This window comes from Astyanax mexicanus, chromosome 24, assembly GCF_023375975.1.
Source record: "Astyanax mexicanus isolate ESR-SI-001 chromosome 24, AstMex3_surface, whole genome shotgun sequence".
NCBI lineage: Eukaryota > Metazoa > Chordata > Actinopteri > Characiformes > Acestrorhamphidae > Astyanax > Astyanax mexicanus.
In genome coordinates this window covers 29,218,337-29,237,306 of record NC_064431.1, presented here as the reverse complement: position 1 = coordinate 29,237,306, position 18,970 = coordinate 29,218,337, and the positions used below count along the sequence as shown (strand labels likewise).

At 38.1% G+C, this 18,970-nt stretch overlaps 1 protein-coding gene across 4 annotated transcripts in view; it reads right to left on the bottom strand.

Moving 5' to 3' along the window:
• The window catches only part of sema3fb (sema domain, immunoglobulin domain (Ig), short basic domain, secreted, (semaphorin) 3Fb), a 117,274-nt gene that overhangs the window by 89,464 nt on the left and 8,840 nt on the right, over nucleotides 1–18,970 (bottom strand). For all 4 annotated transcript variants that reach the window (XM_022682596.2, XM_049471586.1, XM_022682598.2 and 1 more), the window contains exon 2: nucleotides 18,204–18,370. In XM_022682596.2, coding sequence (XP_022538317.1) covers nucleotides 18,204–18,315 — 112 coding nt within the window. In that variant the 5' untranslated portion in view covers nucleotides 18,316–18,370. The remainder of the gene's footprint in view (nucleotides 1–18,203; nucleotides 18,371–18,970) is intronic.

Here is an 18,970-nt window from a genome sequence, read left to right as displayed (position 1 = left end):
ACACTCCGTGCAGCGTTATAGAGTTTCAGTGCTATACAGAGTCCAGAGCCGTGCAGCTCCGAGGCTGAGCAGCAATAGCATTAGCTAGATGCTAACCGCTAAGCTAGCTAGCTTATTCACTGAGATCAGTATTATCTAAATTTTACTCGTCAGGTTGTAAGGAGCAGTAAACACACACTCCGTGCAGCGTTATACAGAGTTTCAGTGCTATACAGAGTCCAGAGCCGTGCAGCTCCGAGGCTGGAGCAGCAAATAGCATTAGCTAGCTTATTCACTGTTCAGAGATCAGTATTATCTAAATTTTACCCGTCAGGTGTAAGGAGCAGTAAACACACACTCCGTGCAGAGCAGCAATAGCATTAGCTAGATGCTAACCGCTAAGCTAGCTAGCTTATTCACTGTTCAGAGATCAGTATTATCTAAATTTTACTCGTCAGGTTGTAAGGAGCAGTAAACACACACTCCGTGCAGCGTTATACAGAGTTTCAGTGCTATACAGAGTCCAGAGCCGTGCAGCTCTGAGGCTGGAGCAGCAAATAGCATTAGCTAGCTTATTCACTGTTCAGAGATCAGTATTATCTAAATTTTACCCGTCAGGTGTAAGGAGCTGTAAACACACACTCCGTGCAGAGCCGTGCCGCTCCGAGGCTGGAGCAGCAATAGCATTAGCTAGATGCTAACCGCTTAGCTAGCTAGCTTTTTCACTGTTCAGAGATCAGTATTTTCTAAATTTAGCACTTTTAATACTGCTGGAGCAGTATTATTAGAGTTAGATGCTAATCGCTAAGCGTTCACCGTTCAGAGGTGAGTTATCGGCCTGTAAGTCTGTGCTGCTTTGCCTGGCTAGCATTAGCTAGATGCTAAGCGCTAACTCTCTCAGAGGTGAGTTTTATCAGCCTGTAATCTGCTTGTTTACCGTGTTAAAACAAGCTACGGGGGACGAATCGCTAGCTAATATCTCACTGTCTTACCAGAACACGCAGGATTACTCAGTGTAACGCTGTCGTTTAAGTTTGGGTTAACTTTACTAGTTTAGGTGACTAGCTAGCGTGCTAGCGGATAGCTATGCTAACGCTGGTGCAGCAAGCCTTAGTGGACATCTGGAAATCTAAGCTTATTGTAAATAAACTGAAGCACGTTACTCACCCAAATAAACAGTTTTCAGGAGAGGAATCTGTGTAGATTAATATCCAGCACTCGTTTGACTTTGAAAGAGCTAACGTTAGATTTGTATACTGAGACGCTCCACCAGCAAGCGACCACCCCCGGTGGGGGAAGGGAAACATGGCGCCACCCCTGTTCACTTTGATATAGGCACCCTTTCTAGTGTCACTTAACGCGCCTTATAATGCGATGCGCCCTATGTATGGAAAAATAGCAGAAAATAGACGTTCTTTGATAGTGCGTCTTATAATACGGTGCGCCTTATAGTCCGAAAAATACGGTATTACAAAAGAATACTCATCTGACTGCAATTTTCTTTCTTTTTTTTGGAGCTAATCGAGATTACTTAAACTGACCACAGCCGTTTCCACAGTCAGTACATTTCACAACCATGCTTATGTCACAACATGGAGAATGAATGAAAATAGGGTGTGTTGGGTTAAGGCAAGCAAAGGTAAAGGAAATAAAGCAGTGATTCAATAGCAAAACATCTTTTTATGCTGGTTAAGAGCTGCTTAAGCAGCTGAATTTCCAGTATATGAAATATCTGCACCTAGTTTTCTAACCACCCTGATCATCAAACACCAGCAGAGTTCACTTAAGGTGGATATGTCAGCAGGGATAGCAGCGGAGTCAGCTAATACATAGCTAATATATAATATTGTTAGCATGCTAGCATAAAGAATGCTATTTGTTTTGTGAGAAGAAGTGTACGTTATGCTTTATTGTGTAACTGTAGACACTTTTGAAAGTACAGTATTTTGTTCCAGTACAAGTTACAGTAAGTACTAGTTGAAGAACAGTAGCTAATTAGCCTAACTGGCCCAAACGAATAAAGAAAATTAAGTAAATATTGGTGATTTTTAAAAGAAAAGAATTATTTTTAAGAAATAAAAATTCAGTTAGCATAATTGCAGCCCTCATGTACTAGTGCATCTCAAGTTTCTCATGTTGAAAATGTGACACTCATACATTATATAGATGTATTAAACACAGAGTGATCTATTTTAGGCGTTAGGATATTATATAAGACTAATTGTTCCTTTTGGCAGTGTGGGCAGTGTGCCAAGTCCTGCTGGAAAATGAAATCCGCATATATCTCCATAAAAGTTGTCAGTAGCAGAGGGAAGCATGAAGTGCTGTAAGATTTTGTGGGAAAACAAAACTGCACTGACTTTAGACTTGATAATAAAACACAGTGGATCAACACCAGCAGATGACATGTCTGTCCATCAAACCATCACTGATTGGTGGAAACCTCAAGCAGTTTGGACTGTGTGTCTCTCCACTCTTCCTCCAGACTCTGATCCCTTGATTTACAAAAGAAATGTAAAATTTACTGATGATCAGTGATGGTTTGGAGAGACAAGTCAACTGCTGGTGTTGATCCACTGTGTTTTATTATCAAGTCTAAAGTCTTAAATCTTACAGCACTTCATGCTTTTTCCCTCTGCTGACAACTTTTATGGAGATGCAGATTTCATTTTCCAGCAGGACTTGGCACACTGCCACACTGCCAAAAGTGCCAATTGGTACTTTTGTGGTGAGGGACAGTTCTGGTGGAAACAGGAGAGTTGAGGTGCACATTGAATTCTGCGTGATTTGATCAGCTGTGGTTTTATGTTTTTTTTGGATACAATCCAGGTTAGCACCCGAACATCCCTTTCAGACAGCTTCCTCTTACAGCGTCCACAGTTAATCCTGTTGGATGTGGTTGGTCCTACTTGGTGGTATGCTGACATTACCCTGGATACCGTGGCTCTTGATACATCACAAAGACTTGCTGTCTTGGTCACAGATGCTCCAGCAAGACATGCACCAACAATGTGTCCTTTTTGAACTCTAGTATGTCACCCATAATGTTGTGTGCATTGCAATATTTAGAGCTAAACTGTGCTCTTACCCTGATAATTGAACAGTCACACTCTGCTCTTACTGGTGCAATAATGTGCAATTAATGTAGATTGACCACCAGGCTGCTCCAATTTAGCCGCGGAACCCCCCACACTAAAATGATATTGTGCAACCCCTGTATCTGCCCCAGTAAAACTGACAAGCCAAACTTGAACAGATCAGTTTCAGACTGTTTCAGACGGAGTTTTTACAGACGAGCTCTGGGCAAATCACTGAAAGGTAATGGGATATTCACTGGCAGAGCTGCGCTGTCACATAAAATCAGGTCATTTGAGCAGGAGTGAGTTGGGGATGATCTGTGCACTAATGTATCCTCTCTCTGAGGAGACACTGGACTCTTTGTGTTCGGAGGAGTTATAATCGCTTAAACATTACGCTCCGCAGCGGGAGGTCAGCGCGGCGAGGGATCCACCGCAGGATCATATCAAGACAGCGGGAGCTCACGGCAGACTGATGATAACATCTTCAGGGTTATTTAGAAAGAGAAGACGAGAGGAGATACATCTCGCTCTCTCTAAATCAGGGGTTTCCAAACTACGGCCTGCGGGCCATTTGCGTCCCGTTTCCTTTTTTGGAGCGGCCCGCGAGGTATTTTAGAAATACAATGAAAGTTGGCCCGCTGTTAAGCAGGTTTTTATAATGTGAGATTCAAAGTTTGAACGCTAGGTGTCAGAAACGGGCCAAAGAGTCTAAAAGCAGCTAGAGTGTGCATTTCTAGCACAGAAAAACAGGCCAAAGAGTCTAAAAGCGGAGAGAGTGCGCATTTCTAGCGCAGAAAAACGGGCCAAAGAGTCTAAAAGCAGAGAGGGTGCGCATTTCTAGCGCAGAAAAACGGGGCAAAGAGTCTAAAAGCGGAGAGAGTGCGCATTTCTAGCGCAATAAAACAGGGCAAAAGATTCTAAAAGCAGAGAGGGTGTTCATTTCTAGTGCAGAAAAACGAGCCAAAGAGTCTAAAAGCGGAGAGGGTGCGCATTTCTAGCGCAGAAAAACGAGCCAAAGAGTCTAAAAGCGGAGAGGGTGCGCATTTCTAGCGCAATAAAACAGGGCAAAAGATTCTAAAAGCAGAGAGGGTGCGCATTTCTAGCGCAATAAAACAGGGCAAAAGATTCTAAAAGCGGAGAGGGTGTTCATTTCTAGTGCAGAAAAACGAGCCAAAGAGTCTAAAAGCGGAGAGGGTGCGCATTTCTGGCGCAGAAAAACGGGCCAAAGAGTCTAAAAGTTGGCGTAATTAAGAAGTTTAATATTAAGAGACATCATGAAATTAAACATCAATTTGAAAAATCTTAGTTTACACAACACTGTCAAAAAATAAAAGATAGTAAGTCAAGTAAAATGGTGTGTAAATGAAATAATCAGGAAAAAAGTATTATTTAAAGTGGTATATTTTATTATTTGTTTTATTACAGAGTCTGTGGTCCGTGACTTCAAATATATTTCTCCTTCTGGCCCCCAACAAAAAAAGTTTGGACACCCCTGCTCTAAATCATCTCCTCGGCCGTTATTCAGATTTCAGGAAAGCGTTTGCGTGGCTGAGCTTTCTGTTCACATGAGCCCGGCCTCCCGGATCCTCTTCAGGGCTCCTGGCATTCCTGAACTGTTAACCCTGTTAGGGTGTTCCTGACCCCGGAGCCGAAAATAGAACCAGACCCAGTCCTTCCAGCTTTCAGTTGTTACTGTATTTAGTACAGCAAGTGTGTTAGAGGTCAGAGGTCACTTAGCTTAGCCGTCCTTTGTGCTGCGGGCGTCGAAAATAGTAAACATGCAGTGTAGTGAAATTAGTGAGTTCTTAAAAACTAGCAAATGTGATAAAATTACAAATAAAATAGTAGAAAATAGTAGAAAAAAAGTAATTTATATGGTTAGTTCTGGAATTAGGGGTATGTTTTACATCTCTGAGATAAACTTTTCTGTATTTTTCCGAAAAAATATTAATTCTATCATTTTTTAACTATTTATGATGCTTGATCTGCATCGTAGGCATTATGCAAAAGTTTTTTTTTTTTTCATGCAAAAGTTTCACACTATTGTAACTAAATGAATCCACTTCACACATTAGCAACAGTTTTTATTTCGTACGTCCTTTTAACTATTAACAGTTATAAAACCAATTGTTCATAAATTGATGGCAAGCTGATGGTAAGCTGCATGACCAGGATTCGAACCAACACCTTAGTCTGCTGGACCACCCAGAGCCCTACAAATTCATGATTAATATTATGACATGTTTAACTGCCACTTCTGGTGAAAACACATTAGTTTTTATAGCTCATACACTGCAAAAAACTAAATCTTAGCCAGTGAAATGATTTAATTTTAAAGCAATAAATCTTATTTTTTCTCTGATAAGAGGTTTTAAAGTGTAACATTGTTTTACTTATTTTAGGACTAGTGGTTTTATTTAGTCTTACTTAGAATTTTGTACCTTTTTTAAGTAATTTTACTCAAAATAAGCACAAAAGGTCTCCAATTCAAGTTATTTTGATTCTTGGGTCTAAATTTAAGCCACAAAACAAAAGATTTTTGCTTGGTTTAAGTGTTACTTCACTCATGAAAAAAATCAAGAAATATTGGCTCACTCCATTGGCAGATTTATTTATTTATTTATTTATTTTTTTTTTCTTAATTTAAGCATTACGTCTTATTTTGTCTATTTTTTGTCAATGGATTTTTTGCAGAGTAACAAAAATCTCATTCCATTAGCCTGGTTACATTAGCCTGGTAGCTCCAGTGTTACTACTAAAGATAAAAAACGCTGAATGACCCTGAACTGTTGCTTTAAGGCAACAAGTGTTCATCTAGCAAACTCACATAGCATAGCATCCTGCGGCTAGCTGCTACTGACCCACATTCAGGCCTGGCGTCAGGCCCTGTGTGTGACAGAGCTGTTTGCTAATCTCAACTGATATCATTTTATCGCTAACCCTGCTGCTAATCCCAACAGCTTCTCTTAAGAGCTAGCCTTTCCTCTCTTTCACATCCCTGCAGCTCAAATATCTCTTTATCGCTCTGGAATAATGAGGAGAGTTTAGACCTGAGAACTGTGTGTTTTAGCTAAAGGATGATCGGCTAGGCTAAAGCTAGAAGCAGTGATGGAATAGTTACTCTGGAAAAGTAGTCTGATTATTAGTTACCTCTTTAAATAAACGTACTAGTTACTGAATTACTTGCTTTTTAAAAGCAACTAAGTAACTAAAAGCAACTAAGTTAACTAAGTAACTAAATGCTAGGTAGCATTTTGTCTACAGCACAGATTAGTAAACAACCAACCTTGATATTTCATATTTAGCTGACACAAACTTAGAACAGTGTCTGTATTTCCAGCTAGAAAATGTGCTTCGGAGAGGTAAAGAGAGAGGGAGGCTCGCTGTGTGAGTGTTTGTGTGTGTGTGTGTCTGAGGTGGAGAGAGTGTGGGGTCTGTGTGTGTGTTTGTTGAAGCCGAGTGCTAGTTTTAGCCTGTTAGCTTGTTAGCTTGCTAGCCTGCTTCTACTGTGGTGTGGTTGTTGCGGTTGACAGTATCAGTAATAAAGTCACGACTGTAAATGTCCCTTTCACGTCCATCCTTTAAAAAAAAGCAACCAGAAGCTACAACATCTTTTTACTAATGAAAATGCCAAAAAAGTAACGCACAGTGACTTATATAAGTATTTTTAATCTGGTAGATTGTAAATAGTAACGTGTTAGATTACTCGTTACTGGCTAGAAGCTAGCAAACAGAAAACACAAGAGAACGAGGTGAAGGTAAAGCATTAAATGTTTTATCTACACACAAATGCACACTCATGCTGAGATCAGTGGACCATCACATCTGCTTCTCAGAACTGCCGGCTAGTTAGCATAGCTATGGTACATGATTTCTGAAACCACAGGTCAGATAGTGGAGACACTGGAAGGGAAACATTCAGGCTCTTTTCTGAAGGTCACATAGCTGAGCTGGTCAATCAGTCGCTCTGTGTGGCCAAACCTGCTCCCTGAAGACTTGCTATCCTACAACCCGGCTAACAGAAAATGTTTAGCAATGATCTGAAATGGCCGGGGAAGGTTTCCTGTAACGTTATATAAATCAGGAATAAATATATATATATATATATACTTTAACTCTTACTAACTGGATACCCCTCTTAAGAGTGCTTTGCTCAACCCAGTGCAGTAAAATTCTGCATAGCATTCACAGGCTCTCTCAGCTAAAATCTCTAAGCGTATACATGTGAATAAATTCCAGAAAGAAAAGATCTAAATATTTAATCTTGGGAGAGCATGAAAAACTTCACATATACAAATTTAGTTTTTGAATCAGTTCCTCTGATTTTGCTATGTATAGGTATATTTTGAAGTAAAATAACTGTATTGTTTTGTTCTATAAACTACAGACAACATTTCCTATAAACTCCAAATAAAAACATTGTCATTTAGAGCATTTATTTGCAGAAAATGAGAAATGGCTGAAATAACAATAAAAAGATGCAGAGCTTTCAGACCTCAAATAATGCAAAGAAAACAAGTTCATATTCATAAAGATTTAAGTTCAGAAATCAATATTTGGTGGAATAACCATGGTTTTTAATCACAGTTTTCATGCATCTTGGCATCATGTTATCCTCTCTCCACCAGTCTTACACACTGCTTTTGGATAACTTTATGCTGCTTTACTCCTGGTGCAAAAATTCAAACAGTTCAGCTTGGTGGTTTGATGGCTTGTGATCATCCATCTTCCTCTTGATTATATTCCAGAGGTTTTCAATTTGGTCAAATCAAAGAAAATCATTTTCCAGAGCTGTATGTTACAAATATAGTGATATCTAAAATCTAAAAAAGGTGATATCCCCGAAAATATTCATATCATCCCCTCAATAAAAAGCCTGTATCAGTCATCACCACTCCTGAAAACACACACAGATAAACGTTCGAAGAATTTACTTCACTCATACTGTACCTGGAATTCCAGGATTTCTGAGATTTCAGCCAAATCTCTTGAACACCATCGAGCATCTGATATCAAAAGTGCCAGAGTGCGCAATCGCATGCCAGCATGCAGCTCTGCACGTAGAGCAACAGCCCGTGTAAAACCACGGCAGGATTACTGTGGCTATTTCTGGTGTGGTAATGTCACGCAATTTTATCACTATAAAAAAAAAACGTTTATCTCGTGTGAGATAAACGAATCACAGGTGGGTTATTTCAGGCCGTGATTCAGGGAAAAACTGCAGGAAAAATGCAGGAGTTGTTGTTAAAACCTGCTGATTTCAAATCAGTCTTGATGCTTTCTTTCTAGAAGGTTTAAAGTGAGGTTCTGAGCAGATTAAACTGATCCTAGATCAGCGTGCAACTGAACTGAAGTCGACCCGATTAAAACATCAGCGCTGAGCAGCTCCTGGTAAACTGACTGCAGCTTAACAATCCAATAAAGCTTTTCTCCCTTTTCTTCCGCCCTGTTCTGTTTTAATCAGCATTATGAACCGCGATATGAAAAGCTGTAATCTGCCAGCGGAGGGAGGAAATCCATTGTCATTTCTAAATGGGTTTTACACCCTCGGGCAGCTCGGAAGCCGGGCGTGTGGCAGGGGGTCACGCCGGACGGCTTATAGGGGGCATTCAGGCAGATTGCCGAGACTTTTTTGAGATTTTTTGACCACCTCTGCTTGGCCGACTCGATTTTGAGAGGAATTTCGGGTGTTCTTATGTCAGAAAAGAGAAAACGTTACAGAGGTTTAAAGATAACGTAACGTTATAAAGATCACACTACTTTAACACTACTAACTGGAATCCCCTCTTAAGAGTGCATCGCTCAGCCCAGTGCAGTACAATTCTGCATAGCATTCACAGGCTCTCTCAGCTTAAACAATCTAAGCGTATAAATTTGAATCAATTCCAGAAAGGAAAGAACATTTAAGCTTAAGAGAGAATGAAAAACACTTTGTCATTATGATGTATTATCATGTTAGCATGGAGCCCTTAATTGTTATAGGCTATTGCCTAACTATGCAGAAAGATACTGACTGGTCCAAAAAGTAAGAAAGTATCGACTGCCCATGAAGCACAAACACTAGAGATGGGACAGATCCGATAAAATATTGGTATCGGGCCAATACTGACGTAATCTGTGTTTCTAAACTAGCACTAAACTACAGACTGGAGTAAGCTATAGTCATAATCCACACTATAAAACCACCTCCTCTACAAACACTAGCCAGTACAAACACACCCATCTATTGTTAAAAACAGCGATTAATTTAGTTAGCATCTAAATACAGCGGGAAGATCAGCTCTGGTCAGGAAAGCTGTATTAGAAATATATATATTTATATTTCTTTTAAAAAGTGCTACTCTTTTTTTATTAGTTTTTAAATAAAATATAAAAGAAAATGAATTTAACTCAAGATATGAGTAGAAAATTTGTTTAGTTTCAAATTTACAAATGAAGCAATGTTTATTAGCCCTTGGCCAAACATACTGTATGTAATATAAATGTGTAGGGGGGGGTGTACAGTGTGTGTTCATCGAAAATGTGTTTTGATATATGTTTTTCACAAAAAATGAGCCAATGCCAATGAGTTTGAGTTAGAAAAAAAATATTTTTTTAGTATCATTTGATGAAAAATGAAAACGGGTCCCACAGACCCGAACACCACACAAGGGTTAAATGCTGACTTTGTGTTTGTGTGTTTTGGGTCATTGTCCTGCTGCAGAACCCAAGTACACCTCAGCTTGAGGTCATGAACAGATGGAGCGATATTCTCCTTCAGGATTGTCTGTTGAACAGCAGAATTCCTACTTATATCTATTACAGCATGATATCCAAATCCTGAAGCAGCTAAGCAGCCCCAGACCATCATACTACCACCACCATGTTTTACGTTAGGTGTTCAATATTCTGTTTCTGAAATGTAACGGGACACACACTTACTTTTCACTTTCACTTTTTATTTTACTAATATCCATTCATAATCATCCATGACGCTATAGCAATTTGCACTTTCCAATTAAATTTTGTGTATGTATCTTATCTATTTTATTATTTTATATTATTTAATTCAATTTAATTTTGTCTTTATATTTATCTATTTTAAAACTGCTTTTTGGGCGTAAACTGGACTGTGGGATTTACAATTTTGTTCTTGTACCACAAGTGATGTGAAATGACTATAAAATCTCCTTGAATCCTTGAATTTATTGGGGGCAAACACTTTTTCACAAAGAGCTTGATTGGTTTGGATATTTTTTTTTCCCCTTAATAAACAAAAATCATCATATAAAAACTGATTTTTATATTTACACAGGCTTTATTCGTTTGATATGAAAGTTTGTTTGATAATCTGAATAATGTTTTTATGACAAAAATGCAAAAACAAAAGAAATCTGCCAGTTGTTGACCGCCTTATATGACCATAAATTACTGTATTAAATTCTATATATAAGTGCAGGCCCAGAACCAGCAGTGTGTTTTAAAAGTTTCTCAAGCTATGCAACATAACATACATACTGTAACATACCCTCGCTTTGTCACATATTATTACATATGTTTCTATAGATTTAAACACTGAAAATTGATGATTTATGTCAGTAAACATTTATGTAAGTCTCAAATTTGTATAGAACACTTCAGAGATTGTAATCTAAGCTGTGAATCTGTATAATTAATAGCACATGGAAGCAGTATAGCCCCTAAAAAAGCTACTTTCAGAGCTCTTCAGATCAGTGTATCATGTATAGTCAGTCACGGTGCTGAACGCTGGAACAGGGACTGAAATATGTAAAACAATATTAAGAATTTAAATTGTGAAGATTTTGTTTATTACGGTTTATATGAGAATATAAACACATCAAATCTAAACGTGATCTAAAGTGAAGATTTAGATCAGCGGGAGTGTCGTAACCGATACCCCTACGTGTGTGTGTGTGTGTGTGTGTGTGTGTAAAGTGAGGGAGCGTGGAGAATTGGTTATGGCTTTTAGGAGGGGCACACACACACACACACACACACACACACACACACAGTTACATACATACAGACTCACATGACTCCAGCCTCTAACTTGTCGCCAGCAGCTCTCCAGGGGGGTCTGACCCTCTTGTTTAAAGGGGAGGAGACTAAAATCTGGCAGCTTAAACTGATCTCTGACCAGCTCTTGTTTTCAGATTTTTTTTCCTGTAGCAATAAATAGGGATTTTTTAATTCTCCAATTTTTATATCTCCAAATTATTAGTCTGTGCTTTAGAAGATGATTTTAAAGCAAGTCAACAGTTACTATTTTTTTATGCTTTGCGTCTGCGTTGTTTCAATACATATCACATATCAAATTCATGTTGAATATGGTCATATAAGGTGGTCAACAACTGCCAGCTTCTTATTATGTTACAACGTAAAAAAATTTCAAAGATTTAAGAATTAGCTAATCAAATAAACAAATGAATAAATGAGCAAAGCGGACATAATCAAAGGAAGAGGATAGATACGAACAAAGACAGTATGATCGATGATGTGCAACAACATGGTTGGCAATACTTCGCAAAGAAAAAATCGTACAGACAGGCTTTATAAACAGTATAAACACAGGTGCCACTAAATAGTAATCAGGAGAAAACAAGCAGGAAACTGTGTTCATGATTTCTATCAGTTTTCTACTATGTATGGTTAAATATTTGAATTAAACGTATACATGACTTGATATATTGGACTTGACAGAACACAGTGGATCAACACCAGCAGATGACAGACATGTCTCTCCAAACCATCACTGATCATCAGTAATTTTGCATTTTGTTTGGAAAACAAGGGAGCAGAGTATACGTTTAATACAAATATTTAACCATACATGGTAGAAGACTGATAGAAAGCATGAACAGTTTTCCTGCTCGTCTTCTCCTGAGTACTGATTAATGGCACCTGTATCTACAGTAATTACTCTTCTGTGTATATAAAGCCTGTGTGTACCAGTTTTTCTTTGCGAAGTATTGCCAACCATGTTGTTGCACATCATCAATCATACTATCTTTGATTTTGTCCCTTTGCTCATTTATTTGTTTTTTGGAGAGACATATCATTTTTAAAGATTTGACTGATTTAGGGAAAATTCGGAAATCAACCAACAAATAAAGACTAAAATAAAAACACACACAGCAAGATCCAGCTTTCTCTCTTTCTTCAGTACAATTAGCAATTATAGCCTATTATTTCCTGATTATCTCATCTTAGCAATCAGATTAACTTCTATATTCTGCATTTTTGACTTCTAGAATCTGGATACAATCAAACACATACAGTTCTGATCTTTTTCAGCCCTGATTTTAGCGGAGATACGATGTCAGATCTTTTTCTCTCCAGACTAAATAATATTCTGCTCTTCCTCAGATCAGAGCAGCAGCAGCTCCACAGCTGCCTCTGATTTAGACCCGCATTCAGGACCCTCAGCCTCAGCATCACGGGGGGGCGGGGGTCTCAGTCCCGGGGGGAACGGATTTGACGAAGCGCAACAGGAGAGGAAGGAAGTCGCAAAGCTCAAAGAACAATTAAGGTGTTCCTGATTAACTCTGGGAGTGGGGCGGCTCTGTTTCAGTGTTGGGGGGGGGGGGCGCAGGGGGGACGCAGGGGATCCAGTGTGAGGGGTCGCGCCCCCGGAGCTGAAGGTGGGGCGACAGAGCAAATCGATTTGCGAAGGCGTCTCGTCTGCTGCTCTTCAGGGAAGCTATCAACTTAAAGCCTCTCAGGAGGATAAGAAGTTTAGAATTACTGTCGTCAGTCGTGTTCAACACTGTCTGGGTACACAGGAGTGTATAAAATCATTTTTCATCTATATATATATATATATATATATATATATATATATATATATATATATATACAGCTCATATAAATATACAGACCATATAAAAATGGAATAAAAAAAAAGTTTCTAATCAAGAGGAAGATGGATGATCACAAGCCATCAAACCAAACTGAACACTTTATTTATGCACCAAGAGTATCATAAAGTTATCCAAAAGCAGTGTGTAAGACTGGTGGAGGAGAACATGATGCCAAGAAGCATGAAAACTGTGATTAAAAACCAGGGTTATTCCACCAAATATTGATTTCTGAACTCTCAAAACTTCATGAATATGAACTTGTTTTGGAAGAATTTTAAAGAATTTGGAAGAAATGTTGTCTGTAGTTTATAGAATCCAAAAAAAACACAGAAACTGATTATATATATATATATATATATATATATATATATATATATATATGGCCCTAAGGTGATATCAACACCTTCCTAAAATAATAACCAATTTATTAAAGTTTTCCAGGAAAAATAATGATTTGAGTTGATTTAGGCAAAAATAGACATAAATGACATAAATGGAAAGTTTTGCCAATTTTGCAACAATAACTTATCAAGCGTCTGAATCTGAATAACTATGTAACAAATGTAGAATACTGAATACAAAATAAATAAATAATTAAGACTAATTTTGCTATTTATAGGTTTATGTTTGAGTAAAATTACCATTGTTGTTTTATTCTATAAACTACGGACAACATTTCTCCCAAATTTCAAGTAAAAATAGTTCAGAAATCAATAATATAACCCTGGTTTTTAATTACAGTTTTCATGCATCTTGGTATCAAGTTCTCCTCCACCAGTCTTACACACTGCTTTTGTATAACTTTATGCCTTCAGCTTGGTTTGATGGCTTGTGATCATCCATCTTCAATTTGGTACAATTGGGTAATCGGGTAAAGAAACACACCTTAAACCCACATTTTCCTGCTGGAAACTCGTACTAACACAGGTAATATCAGTCAGTAACACCATCAGCCGTATGCAGTATCTACTACTACTATCTCCGGATTCAGAGGTGAAACTCTGTAAACAGCTGTTATTAAATGACGGGCAGATTGACCACAGTGAGGTATTATGTAACTGGTTTCTGATTATAGCTCATCAAAATGTCAATGGCCTGATGCTGCTTTTGATTAATGATTCATTAATGAGCAGAGCTGCTGTTTGAAGTGGGCGGGCGTGGTGAGAGGAGGCAGTGTGAGGTCTGCAGGTGTCGTCTGGGTGATGAGCTCTGCACTCGTTCTCTAAACGCAATTAAAACGCCTCGTTCTGAGGCTGAGAAAATCACTGGGGCTGCAGAAACCAGAGAACACAGAGATCCAGCCTGAGAGATACAACACCTCAGCTTTCTGATCTTCCACCAGCACTAAATCACCACAGACCACAATTTTATCTTTAACCTGCATAGAGATCCTGATTAGACCTGTCCTTATATATTCATCCAGCATTTCATGCAATATACAGATAATAATTTATCACTATTTTTTGCTGACTAACCAGTTCTGGATATATACTGGCTAAGATTACCCCAAGAAACACACCATATAACTCTACTCTCAACGTTTTGAGATACCTTGTTACCTATCTATTACAAACTAGTCCCTGGATTTTCAAACACATGTATCAAATCAGTAAGTAAAATGTATAATTCTCATCCAATCTAACATTTACAGTCAACAACACATAATGTTTTATCAATATCATCACCAAAAAGTAAAATAAAAACGTAGTTAATTCCACCACTTAACAAATTTTCAAAGCCCAAACACTGTTTATCATCTGCTTTTGCTCTATAAAAAAAAGCCTCAAAAACCGTATCATATAACTCCACTCTCAACATTATGAGACATCTAGCTATCACGAACTAGTCCCAGGGTTTTCAAACAAATGTATCAAATCGATCAATAAAATTTGTAATACTCATCCAATCTAACATTGACAGTCAACAACACATAATGTATTATAAATACTATTACCAAAACGTAAAATTAGATATATCAGACTAATACATACAGGGGTTGGACAATAAAACTGAAACACCTGTCATTTTAGTGTGGGAGGTTTCATGGCTAAACTGGAGCAGCCTGGTGGCTAATCTTCATTAATTGCACATTACAGCAGTAAGAGCACTAGGTTCAATTAGCAGGGTAAGAGCACAGTTTTACTCAAAATATTGCAATGCACACAACATTATGGGTGACATACCAGAGGATATCCTCAAAAGCGGACAAATTGTTGGTGCACGTCTTGCTGGCGCATCTGTGATCAAGACAGCAAGTCTTTGTGATGCATCAAGAGCCACGGTATCCAGGGTAATGTCAGCATACCACCAAGAAGGACCAACCACATCCAATAGGATTAACTGTGGATGCTGTAAGAGGAAGCTGTCTGAAAGGGATGTTCGGGTGCTAACCCGGATTGTATCCAAAATACATAAAACACCTCCACCATAATGCACCTTAACTCTCCTGTTTCCACCAGAACTATTATTATTACTATTATTGTGGTCTAAAACCAGGTGTTTCAGTTTCATTGTCCAACCCCTGTACATTAGTAACATTACACTGCTGTTAAAATTGAATGCAAAAAAAAAATGGCATGGACATGGCTGAGGTAATTTTTGATTATTTTCCCCCCTGGGATCTAAAACAGCTCCACATTTCATGTATCTGCATGAAAGAACACACACATTACTGATATATTGATTGGGGGTGAAACGTTGCCTGTGTAGCGCAGAGCTAATCCAGAGCGGAGGAAATTAGCTAGAGAAAAAAATTAGCATCTAAAATCACTGGACGAGAAACAAGCAGCATACACACACACACTCAGTGGTGTGTTAAATCCAAGTTGATTAAAGTGAAAAAAAAAAGGAAAAGCTTTAATAAGGGACCGTGCCGGCCCGAGTAATTAAGTGAACTGGCGCTCTCAGGGCTGATTTGGGAAGGGCTAGTTCCTCTCGCTAGCGAAAAACAAGGGAATAGCCGCTCGCTCCAGCTAATCACAGGCTTGATCTGCTCCAGCGCTGCGATCTGCTTGGCTGCTCTAGACAATTTGAGTCTACAAAATACCTTTAATTCCCCGGCCTCGGCTATGCCTAATCAAGGGGAAAGTCTTGTGGTGGGGGGGTTTAAGATTTGTATGGATCTCTGTATAGTGTTGAGCTAGCGTAATAGCAATAATCACCGCATCGGCTAAAAGGATGTCATTGATATACGCTCTGCATTGATTATTCCGGAAAAAGTGATCTTAAACAGGAGAAAACAGCTGAAACCGGAGCTGAGTAAACTCGTCTCAGAGTGGGTGTCGACCCGAGGTTTTGATTGAATGGTAGTTTTTTCTTCCTCAGCCGTTGTTTGTGTTTTTAATTATGCTAACACAGTGCACAAGTAGAAGCAGCTGTTTGGTAAAGTGCAGCCACGTTATAAATGCCTGATTTCTATCTGCTAAAATAAGCTGTTCGGTGGTGAAACTGGAGCATCTGTTTATGCTGTAAGTTTTTCTACTGTATCCTGAAACAGTCATCAATCAGCTCAGTAACGATATCAGCAAAACAGCTTTAATGGATGATACTATACAGTAGGGGTGGGCGATATGGCTCTAGAATAATATCGCGATATTTCATGGTATTTTCACAATAACGATACTTTTGGCGATATGACAAAAACACTGAATTAGAATAACTATTCAGAATTTAATTATTGCATGCAATATGATATGGCTAACTGAGATATTTAAAAAAATAATTTTATCAGATTTGTAATAGAAGTCAATGATCCAGAATCCAGTCATGATACTAATAATGCACTACAAATATCTGCATATATCCAGGATTAAAGTAAAATAAATGATACTGGACAGATATAATCTGTCTCTAGTAGATATATAATGGGTAATAAGAACAGTATGAATTTTTCTTTTGATAAAAAAGGCAAAAAGTAGTACCCTGATGTGATAATTAGGGGTGGGTGATATGGCGATACGATATTTCAGGGTATAATATCGTTCACGATATTCAAAATTTTTGGCGATATTATCACGTACGATACGATATGGCACACCCCTACTATACCCCTACTAGACTATAATAGCCTAATTAACCCCTTAACATGCCAGGATTCAATTTTCATTACATAAATAGGTTTAATGTTTGATAAGGAATGTTACTGAAAATCATAACTGTAATTTTAATAGAAAGTATAGAAACAGTAAAGTAAATCTGCAACTTTCAAAAAAATATAATGAATAAAATCATAAAATTAGCTCTGCCCTGAACTTCATTTTGAAATCAATACAAATCCTGAATAAAAATAACCATTTCATGTCCTCCAAACCTTTAGTTTCATTAGGTTTGTCTAGGTTTTACATCTTTTTTTCAAACCTGCAGAATTTGTTTCGATTCCTGTTACTGATCTGGAATTATTAAGTAGAGTAGAGAGAAAACAGGCAGCTTCTTCAAGTGTCCTGTAGGAGATTTTAAATCCCTCAAATTTTCAGATTGTAAACACTTGTAGCCCTGATACAGGACAAGGCATATTAATACTGTATGTTAAGGGTCCAAGGGGTCCACTAAAATGCTTTGTGCAGACCAAACAGAAAGTACTGAAAGCGAGAAACCTGCTCAGGAGGTGAAAGAGTTGTCCCTTCTACTACTTCTACTATTGGCCTGATGGTGCAATAAAATATTTTATAGCCATGCCGCTTATAGCAAAATTTTAGACAATACATCATCATCTTATGCCCTGAAAAAAACTTAAGAAACATACCACATTACTATACTCTTCTACTCTCAATATTAGGAGATTTCTAGTTACCAAGCTATCATAAACTAGTCCCTGGATTTCCAAAAAACATGTATCAATCGGTTAATAAAATCAGTGATGCTCTTCTACCAATCTACCTTGGATTTACTTAATATTTACAATCAACAACACATCATACATTATATTGTGCATATCATCACCAAAAAGTAGCATAATAATGTTTGAACCCACACAATGTCATTTGTGGCTATAATCTATTAAAACAGAGCATTGAAGAATTGAGCTAACAAGTTAGCGACAGTAGATAATTTTTACAAATAAGGTAAAGTAGGTTTTGCTTGATAATTCAGGTAAATTATCGCAGTTTCCCTCTAAAATATCAAAAAAAGTATCTTAAACCAGAATGGCAACAACCATCACGCCACAACATCACAGCAGATTCTGGACACTTAAAGTCTCATAGCTTAGCATACTAGTCAAAACCAAACTCATAAGTAAAAACCCAGAAGCAGGTGAGGAAAGGGAATCGCAGACATGGTTTCTTACCTTTAAAGGAGAGGAAGACGCGAGGGGCGGACAGCGGCTCGCTGGCCTCGTTCGGAACCAGAACACACATCAGCAGGAGAGTCCGGACCGCCCAGAGACCGTCCGAAAACATGGTGAACGGACTTCAGCTTCACCAAGATCCAGAAACCAGGAAACTCCTGGGAAAACTGCGGGAACACGAGGAATAATCAAGCTAAAGTTCTTGAGGTTCTTTAAGCTTTTAAAAACTGCAGGGGGTTTATTTTATTTTTATATAAATAATACAAATAATTTGGACTCAGCTCCACTAGGTGACCTGTGTTTGTGGATCTGATTGGTCTACTGGGTTTATACAGCTCTGGAAAAAAAATAAGAGACCACCTAAAAATGATAAGTTTCTTTTATTTTACCAAATTGAAAACCTCTGGAATATAATCAAGAGGAAGATGGATGATCACAAGCCATCAAACCAAACTGAACTGCTTGGATTTTTGCACCAGGAGTAAAGCAGCATAAAGTTATCCAAAAGCAGTGTGTAAGACTGGTGGAGGAGAACATGATGCCAAGATGCATGAAAAAAACTGTGATTAAAAAACACCAGCGTTATTCCACTAAATATTGATTTCTGAACTCTTAAAACTTTATGAATATGAATTTTTTGCAGCTATGCATCTTTTTTTTTGTTATTTCAGCCATTTCTCATTTTCTGCAAATACATGCTTTAATATTTTTATTTTGAATTTGGGAGAATTGTCCGTAGTTTATACAATAAAATAACAGTGTTTATT